This window comes from Episyrphus balteatus, chromosome 1 (genome assembly GCF_945859705.1).
Source record: "Episyrphus balteatus chromosome 1, idEpiBalt1.1, whole genome shotgun sequence".
Lineage (NCBI taxonomy): Eukaryota > Metazoa > Arthropoda > Insecta > Diptera > Syrphidae > Episyrphus > Episyrphus balteatus.
The window spans coordinates 144,783,694-144,793,531 of record NC_079134.1 but is presented as its reverse complement, the minus strand read 5'-3'; the positions used below and the strand labels follow the sequence as shown (position 1 = coordinate 144,793,531).

General features: G+C 33.5%; 1 protein-coding gene across 1 annotated transcript; it reads right to left on the bottom strand.

The window, feature by feature from the left end:
• Positions 1-2,408: 2,408 nt before the first annotated feature.
• LOC129906119 (V-type proton ATPase subunit S1) lies at positions 2,409-8,412 on the bottom strand. The gene is made up of 4 exons (XM_055981759.1): positions 8,122-8,412; positions 7,944-8,046; positions 7,604-7,886; positions 2,409-3,743 (listed from the first exon to the last, which is right to left on the bottom strand). The coding sequence occupies exons 1-4, from the start codon at positions 8,208-8,210 to the stop codon at positions 2,995-2,997; spliced, it is 1,224 nt and encodes a 407-aa protein (XP_055837734.1). The 5' UTR covers positions 8,211-8,412; the 3' UTR covers positions 2,409-2,994.
• Positions 8,413-9,838: the final 1,426 nt, after the last annotated feature.

Below are 9,838 nucleotides of genomic sequence, written 5' to 3'. Positions count from 1 at the left end.
AAATGGTCACTGTGCTTATGAGTAACATTTTGAGCTACTTAACATAGAAAATACGATCGTCGCGAGCCCAACTTCATCAGTGGATAATCGTCGGCACGTTTAAAGAGTCAGGACAATTCAATTATTGTCTTATTGCACTTTGATTGACTAAAAACAATATCCGAATGGAAAATCAAAGTGAACATTACAATTGAAGTGTGCTGAGTTCAACGCAGGACGATTTCCTCTGGTAGGTATGGAAGAGGGCACAACATTAGTATATAAGGAATTTAATTTTACAATAAAGAAGACTTGAAATCTCAACGTCAATCACATAGTATCGATTTATTGCGACTTCCCCCCACCAGAGGTAAGGGGTCAAAAACAAATCCAAACTACAGTATAAAGACTTCTTGTGGGACACAAGATCGAATCAAATATAACTTGGAGATATTCTGGTACATGCACCAGAGTTATCTCTTGCCATCAAGGTGCATCGCTCTGACTGGCATTACGAGTTTATCGTACACAACATGTAACATGAAACATGCAACATGCAACATGCAACATGCAACATGCAACATTCAACATTCAACATGCAACATGCAACATGCAACATGCAACATGCAACATGCAACATGCAACATGCAACATGCAACATGCAACATGCAACATGCAACATGCAACATGAAACATGCAACATGCAACATGCAACATGCAACATGCAACATGCAACATGCAACATTCAACATTCAACATGCAACATGCAACATGCAACATGCAACATGCAACATGCAACATGCAACATGCAACATGCAACATGCAACATGCAACATGCAACATGCAACATGCAACATGCAACATGCAACATGCAACATGCAACATGCAACATGCAACATGCAACATGCAACATGCAACATGCAACATGCAACATGCAACATGCAACATGCAACATGAAACATCAAACATGCAACATGCAACATGCAACATGCAACATGCAACATGCAACATTCAACATGCAACATGCAACATGCAACATGCAACATGTAACATGCAACATGCAACATGCAACATGCAAAATGCAAAATGCAACATGCAACATGCAACATGCAACATGTAACATTCAACATGCAACATGTAACATGCAACATGCAACATGCAACATGCAACATGCAACATGCAACATGCAACATGCAACATGCAACGCGACACGACGCGACACAACGCGACACAACGCGACACTACGCGACAAAACGCGACACAACGCGACACAATGCGACACAATGCAGCACAATGCGACACAATGCGACACAATGCGACACAACGCGACACAACGCGACACAATGCGACACAATGCGACACAACGCGACACAACGCGATACAATGCGACACAATGCGACACAATGCGACACAATGCGCCACAATGCGACACAAAGCGACACAACGCGACACAATGCGACACAATGCGACGCAATGCAGCACAATGCGACACAATGCGACACAATGCGACACAATGCGACACAAAGCGACACAATGCGACACAATGCGACACAATGCGACACAATGCGACACAAAGCGACACAATGCGACACAATGCGACACAACGCGACACAATGCGACACAATGCGACACAATGCGACACAATGCGACACAATGCGACACAAAGCGACACAACGCGTATAGCGTTTGCATATACAGTTTTCGACGAAGTACCTTAAATATTGATATGAATTGATTTAAAAAAAAGTAAAAAAAAATCATAATTTTGGAAACAAAATAGAGAAGAATAAGGGAAATACACAAAAAGAAGTTGCCTATGGAATTCATAAATGGAAAGGAATCAACTTTGCATAAATAAAGAAGCGTTCTTTGAATTGTAGTAGTTTTTTTTCGATGAAGACTAGACGAACCGAGTATGTTTTTTTTTTTTTCAATAATCAAATATCCCCTCATCATCATGGGCTAATTTGCTATCTCAGGGAAAGGATTGAGTTCTTATAGTGTTTTCTTGTTGAAAACACCATAACACAAGACCAACACAAAAAGGAGCTTAATTCTACGAATTCGAAATGGCCTCGAGGTTCGAAGCTTCTTTATTTATGCAATATTGGGTACTTGCCATAAAGTACAAAATATCACGATAAAAAAAGTAAGTATTTAACCAGTCTGGTAATTTTTCGGGGATATATTCCATAGGAAACGTCTTTTAGTGCTTCTCCTCTACTCAGCAGCTTCTGGCTGCAAAGTCCCTTCTTTAATTAAATTGATGATTTTATCAGCAGGTTTTTTTCCATTTTCTACGCATTCTTTACTCAAAATCACAAATAAATTCTCATTACAATTTTGTATTCCTTCCCAATTGCATGTGCCATCATAACCATCCGCTTTCAAGTCTTAAAAATAAAAATTATAAATAAAAACAAATTCCATTTCAGGTTAGCAAAAGTTTCCCCTTTTTTTATTTATTTTTGAGTTTAGTTTGTATGTACAACGAAATTAAGATTTAACCTTTTTCTAATTCACACAACATAACGGGCTATAGCGTACATATTAAATCATTTATAATTATTAATAATACATATATTTCATTTTAAAAACATACAAAAAAATTCTTCTTAAAAAACAACAAGTCCCAAATACTGAACAACGATTATACAATTCTATTTTAAAAAATTGGCAATAAGAGTTTATTTATATATTTTTAGACACAAAGAGAAATAAGAGAAAAGAGAAAAAATAACAACAAAAAATTATTTAAAGTTATCAATAAAAGTGGAACCCTAGTTCCATCAAATTAAACACCAAAAACCACATCTTACTTGGAGGCTGTTTAGACCTTCAAGGATGCTGTTAAGATATGCCTCTTGTGTTTAAGTCAAGAGAACTAAAAGTGCACTTTGGGAAAAAAAAAATATCTAAATAAATCAAAAATCAGGACGAAAAAATTAACAAGGAATGACAGAAAATTTGTGGGAAGGGAAGGGAGTCCCAAAACAGAGAGAGACAAACAACTCTCTATTCATTGACATTAATGGTAATAGTCTTGCCCTTGGGATCATCAAAACGATCCATTGTATTGATATCCAACATCCAGCAGATACCAACACTCATGATGCCCAACAAAATGAACACCACAAACAAACCAGCTAAAATGCCGCTGGAGAAGAAACCCACACAATACCAAGCATCTCCGAATTTGAAATCATTTGATGTCTCATTATTGAATGGAGCTTGCATTTGGAGCGAGTTCCACAAGATCATCCTGACCTTTTCTGGCTTTTCTCCTTCAGCCAACTTCTTTTGTTTGCTTTCCAAAGTTAGATTTCCACATGAGTACGAGAAATCGGTGGGTGCAGTAAGTTCAGATGGGACATAGAATTCTTGGTTATTGAGCATCAAGTTGGATAATTTAAAGTAGCCAAGGTTCAAGGAGATGAGGAAACTTAGTTTGTTGTTTCCTCCATTTAGATTGACAGAGAAGGAAGTTTCGTTCTTTTCGGGGAGAGTCATATCGGAGATTGTGATTGGAGTGGAAATCCATTTTTTGTCTTCTTGTTCTTCACGCACAATCAAATCAGTCCAGAATATGAGGAAGTCCTTGTTGGAGCGGAACATGGTGCCAGAGGTGGCCTTGTCAGCAGCAGCACGTCGGGTACGACTCTTGCTGACGACATCGGAAGTGGAAGATGGAGAGCTAGTGTAGATAGCAGTGATTTTGCAGCCTTTAGCAAGGAAGTGCTCGTAAACCTGTCCCATGATACCATCTGGAAAGGAAGTTCATGCTTAGTAGGGTTGGTCAAAAAAATAGAAATTCTTTTTTTTTTATACTACGAAAAAACGTTTGCTAGACACCTCAAGAATATAATCATCAAATATGAGCTCTTTATATTAATTGGAAGGTCCTCCATTTTTACAATAATCTTCTAAAAAAAAAAATCATTTCTTTTTTAAATTGACTTTTTAGCAAATTTCTTTACATATTCTTGTAGGAAATTGAACGCTTGAACAAAAAAAGCCTTGTACACTTTTTACGTTTATCTAATCGTTTAAAAGATTTTTGAGGTCCAAAAATTGCGGAAATCTTTAAAAACTCTTTTTTGTTCTTAATTTTGTAACAAATTGTAAAATTATAATAGTCAAACGGGCAAGACATATTCTTGTAGGAAACAGATTGCTCCACAAAAAAGGTCTTCATAAATTTTTTTATTAATCTTACCATTTGAAAGATATTCCAGGTCAAAATGAAAAAAAAATTATAAAATCATTTTTTTACTTTTTCAAAATTTTCTTATTCACTAAAAAGTCATTATTATCAAATTAGCAAGATGTATTCTTGTAAGAACTTAAACGTTCTACAAAAAATTCCTTGGTATTAAATTGATTGCTTTAACGGTTTAGAAGATATTTGTATTCAAATCGCAATGCACACATGTCAAAAGCAATCAGAGGGTATAAGGGTCTGTATACGAATATCTTCTAAAAGGTTAAAGCAATCAATTTGATGCCAAGGACTTTTCGACGTGATAACGTCTTATAAATCGATGAACCATGAACCGCATCCACGAAAAAGTGATGCCATTTACTCCGGTTCCGCCTGAAATTTTTAGCAGTGTCGCATTTCAATTCAAAATTAAAAAAAAAGAGACACAAAAATCAAAAAAAAAATTCAATCATTAAATAGGGTAAATAGGGGTAAAACAAAATTGCAAAAAAGTCGCTATTTTCTAAACGCGACGTTGTAGAAAGTTGAATTTTGTTTTGTAATTTTTTTTTAATCGATAGATAAATTTATTGTTATTTTCTAAAAAAAATTAAAAACCAAGTTATGAACGGGTTTTTAAAACTTCAAAGTGGTGATTATAGGTAGGGGAATTTTTTTTGACAATTTGAAAAATTCCACACGAAAGATAAAAAAAATTAGGGTTCTCATACTGATTTTTTTGTAAGTCTCCGCGTTTTGAAATATGAATTTTTGAAAAGACCTACAGTTTTAAAGGTATTTTTAGGTGTTTTTTTTTTATTTTTAGCAATTTTTTCGAGCTTTCAAAAAATCTGAAACTTATATGACAAATAAGTATTGGCCATGTGCAATGTACATTATTATTTGTTGTTCAATTTTCATTAGAAAATTGCGATTTTATTAACGTTAGGCCCTTACCGCAAGAATCCAAGGGCGCCGAGCACCCCCAACCCCCATGATCCAGCCATTTAAAAACATAAAATAAAGAAATTTCTTAGACAAAAATAGTTTTGGTTTTTTGTTTATTTTTTGAGAATGACAAGATGTTTTTGGATGCGGTTTACTGTTTTTCTTTAAAAACAAATAAGAGCATCGAATTTTAAAAACTTAAGTAGTACATAAAATTTTGAAAAAAATTAGTTTGAAATTTTTATTTTTCAAAATTTCGATATCGAAAATTAATTTTTCAAAAACTGTGCCAGAAAATGGCCATATTAAAATTTTTTGTAAAAGACGAGGTTTTTGGCTTTACAAAAAGGCATAGCACGTTATTGTAAGTGTAATCGTTGATTTTTAATATTTTTTTGTTTCAAATTAAATATTTTTTTTTTAAATTGCCCCTCCCCGCTAAACGAAGGGGAATAGACCCCCCTCCCATACGATTTATTTCTTGTCTCGACCGAACCTACACGTTCTAACTTTTTTGCACATTGCTCCGTCTCTTTTGGAAATTGCTCCCAGTACATTACTTCCAACAAGCATGTAAATTTTCAGGAGCGTTGTGAACTCTCAAGATATTTTTTGATCGGACTGAGATTTGGTATGCTCTTTTTTGATGACTAATGGCACCCGTCCCTGGTATGTAGAAGAAGAAAAAAAAAAGTGCAGTTTCACTCCGCCCTACTGAGCATGCTGATAACACTGGTCGGCAACGAAAATAGAGCTTGAACCAAACCATACTTTTCTAAAAGATTTTTGTGAGCTGATTCCGAATCCGAAGTCAAAATTTCACTGGCACGTCACGTTTTCAAAATATTTTAATATTAACAGGTCAAAAACTCTTTTTTTTTTGTACTTTTGGCGTTGAATTTCATCACCGTTAAATATTTTTTTTTGCAAAACTACTTATGCTGTCTCCAAAAGCCATATTTCATCATATGCATATTTTTTTTTCAAAATATATTTTTTCTAAAAGATATTTGATATAGAAATGTATGATACCTGAAAATCTGAAAAAATTGGTTTCTTTCTAGCAGCTCTAGTTTTTGAAATATTTAGTTTTGCACATTTGGGGAATATTCATAATAATTTTTTAGTTTTCCTTATTTTGAACGTTTATTAGAATTTTCCAAAAAAAATTATATTAAACTTAATGTATTTAGGGTCAGTAAACCTAAAAATCATTTATTTCTAGGAGCTCTATTTCGTACTAATTTTAAAGTTATTCTTATTTTAACTGTTAACATTTTTTAGAAAATTTTTTGTCAAACCTAAAAATCACACTGGTTGCTTTCTAGGAGCTCTATTTTTTAGATATTTTCATTTTTCACATTCTGGGGGTGATTTCATGCTATTTTTTTTAGATTTTATCATTACAAGCGTTTTAAAGTAAAACTGGAAAAAAAAATTTCTAAAAATTCTTGCTCTTTTTGTAAATGTTGTACGACATGGTTGATGTGAATATTTTTGGCTGAAATAATAGGCTTTAAGATGGTATAAAATTTATTATAGGTTGTCTTTTAAAAAAATGGATTTTTGGGTGATGGAAGTGATTTGTTTTCACTTTTTTCATAGGAAATGATTGTTTTTAATAAATTATTTTAATACTTTTTTGCGCAAAAAAAAATAATTTTTAAATCTTATAATGTTATGGGCCATTCCGCTAGAGACGATCTTCGGCATAATTTCTAAATTTCAATATTTGTTATTTTTTTTGTAACAATAATAAGTAAAATAACTGTATTTAATAAAAAAACAAGCAAAATGAGGCGAAATTTAACTGAAACATTTGTTTTTTTTTGCGCTTGGGAAGGCTTTAAAGCAAAAGAGTAGGTACGAACAGCTACAATTATTATGGCTGGTAATACAGGCTCAAAATTTCCAATACGGACATTTGTGTGCAAATAAGCTTCGAATGAGTATAAATGTTGCACCTGCGATAATGGAATTGCCCTTATCACGTAAAATTGTCGTCCGTAAACCGACTTAACAAACAACCACCTTTTTTGTGGAGCAATCTGTTTCCTTAAAGAATATTATTTCTTGCCCGTGTGATTATTATAATTTTTTAATTTGTTCCAAATTTAAGAATAAAAAAATTAATTTTTAATTATTTTCTCAAATTTTGAACCTGAAATAGCTTTTAAACGATTAGATAAACGAAAAAAGTGTACAAGCCATTTTTGTAAAGCGTTCAATTTCCTAAAAATATATGTTAAGAAATTTGCTAAAAGGTCGATTTATAAAAAAAATATTTTTTTGATTAGAAGATTGATGGAAAAATGGAAAATTGCAAAGCGGAGGGACCTCGCCGTTATATAAAGAGTTCATATTTGTTGATTATATTCTAGAGTATAAAATCAAAAAGAAAAAAATTTTGATTTTTTTTTTACCCACCCTAATGCTTTGCTCTATAAAAGTGAGGGAGACTTTTTATTTGCTTACCTTGCTTTTCTAAAACTTGGTTGCTTTGAGTAGAAAGAGTTGAACCTTCGTCGATATTACTCAAATCAATTATGATTTCTTTGCCAAGTTGGCATTCAATCTCACGCTCCAATTTGCCATTACCATCGACTGTAACTGATTCTCTGTTTTCAGTTACTTTACGCAGAGCTTCAAGAGGATTCTCAACACTGCCATAATAGGTTTTAGGAGTAGCTTCAGCGAGATTACTGAAGCAAGTAGCTCGAGAAGGAGACGATTTACAACCAAAGTCTTCGCGTCTTAGCTGGATTTATATAAAATAAGTTTCATAGAATAGAAGATATAAAAGTAAAGAACTTACCCCATTTGCCAAGAAAGTAAGGATCATCGTGTCCTTGGCAAGTGGTTTCATCATTTCAGCAAAATCATCTTCGGAAATTGTTGAGAGATAGGGTCTCAAGGGACTATTTGATTTAAATTCAATGTGTCATTATTATTTGTCAATATAAAAATATATTTTCTTATCATTTAACACCCACCTGTTGGATCCCCATGTTAAAACTGGACTTTTTTCAGCCAAGGCTGCGCCCAACAAGCAGGCCAGCACAACTATCAACTTTGAATTCATTTTTTTATGGTGGCTCTTTTTTTCTATTAGATTATGTTGGATTATTAACAAAAAAAAAAAACTCAATCAAATTAGAAGAAAAGAGGATTTAAATTAAAAAAATGAATCACGAAATTAAAATTAAATTGGGAAAATAATTCTTTTTCTTATTTCGCTAGTCCATTGAAAAAATGGTCTGCCCTTTCTTGTCAAAAAATTTTCTACATTCATATGACAGTCATGTGACAAGTTTCGATGGAGGGGGAAGATTTCGAAATTCGAAACGAGACTCGTGGGAGATAACGGAGGTCTTGGTAGTGATGCCAAGTTTCTTTAATTTAAATTTAAATTTTTATTACGCCTAGTACGCAGCTGAAGCGAAACGAAATTTTCCATAAAAAATTCGTTAACGAAATCTTGAACGAAATTAATTTTGTTTTATTTTTGCTTTAAAACTTATTTTCTGATGTTTTTTCTTGAATTGAACAAATTTAATTTCGTTCAAGATTTCGTTATCGAAGTTTTGTATGGAAAATTTCGTTTCGCTTCAGCTGCGTACTAGGCTTTAAGAATAGTACGCTGCTGATGCGAAACGAAAAATGTTCAAGTCTACAAAGTCGACAACGAAAATGTTAAGGCCTGGTACGCTGCTGAAGCGAAAAGAAATTTTCAATACAAAATTTCGTTAACTAAATCCTGAACGGAAAATTTCGTTTTGCTTTTCGTTTTTCAGTACGCAGCTCTAGCGAAAAATTGGAGAGTTTTCATTCATTTGTCACTTAAGCCTGGTACGCTGCTCGCGCTAAATTTTAGCTCCCATACAAATTATCGAAAATTTTTAGCCGAGATAAAATGGATCCCATACAAGTTATCGATAACTTGTATGGGAATTTTATCTCAGCTAAATTTTAGCGCGAGCAGCGTACCAGGCTTTACTTGTTACTGTCAAGAGCAGTGTTGACGGTTTTTTTCACTTTTAATTAATTTACTTTAAAAATTATTTTCCGTTGATTTTTCTTGACTTTAAAGCCTGGTACGCTGCTCGCGCTAAATTTTAGCTGAGATAAAATTCCCATACAAGTTATCGATAATTTGTATGGGATCCATTTTAGCTCAGATAAAATTTTTCGATAATTTGTATGGGAGCTAAAATTTAGCGCGAGCAGCGTACCAGGCTATGGGCCTTACCAATAATGAATCGCTAAACACACGTTTAAGTATCGTCGGGTTAAATTTTACCGTCGCGTTAAATTGGGTGTATACTAATAATCAAAATAAACACGAGTTTAACTAATTGTGCTTCTATTACCAGATCTATTACATTTGTTGTCAAAATGACATCATTGAAGTGACTATTTTTCCATGTAATGTAATAATGAACAAAAACATACCTACAAAATACCTACATACCTTCATATATTTTTATTTTGATTGTAAAGCCTGGTACGCTGCTCGCGCTAAATTTTAGCTCCCATACAAAATATCGAAAATTTTTAGCCGAGATAAAATGGATTCCATACAAGTTATCGATAACTTGTATGGGAATTTTATCTCAGCTAAAATTTAGCGCGAGCAGCGTACCAGGCTTAAAAGTTAAAAAATGGAGCCCAAGAAGGCCAAAAGTGCATAAAAAAAAATGTTCATCTATC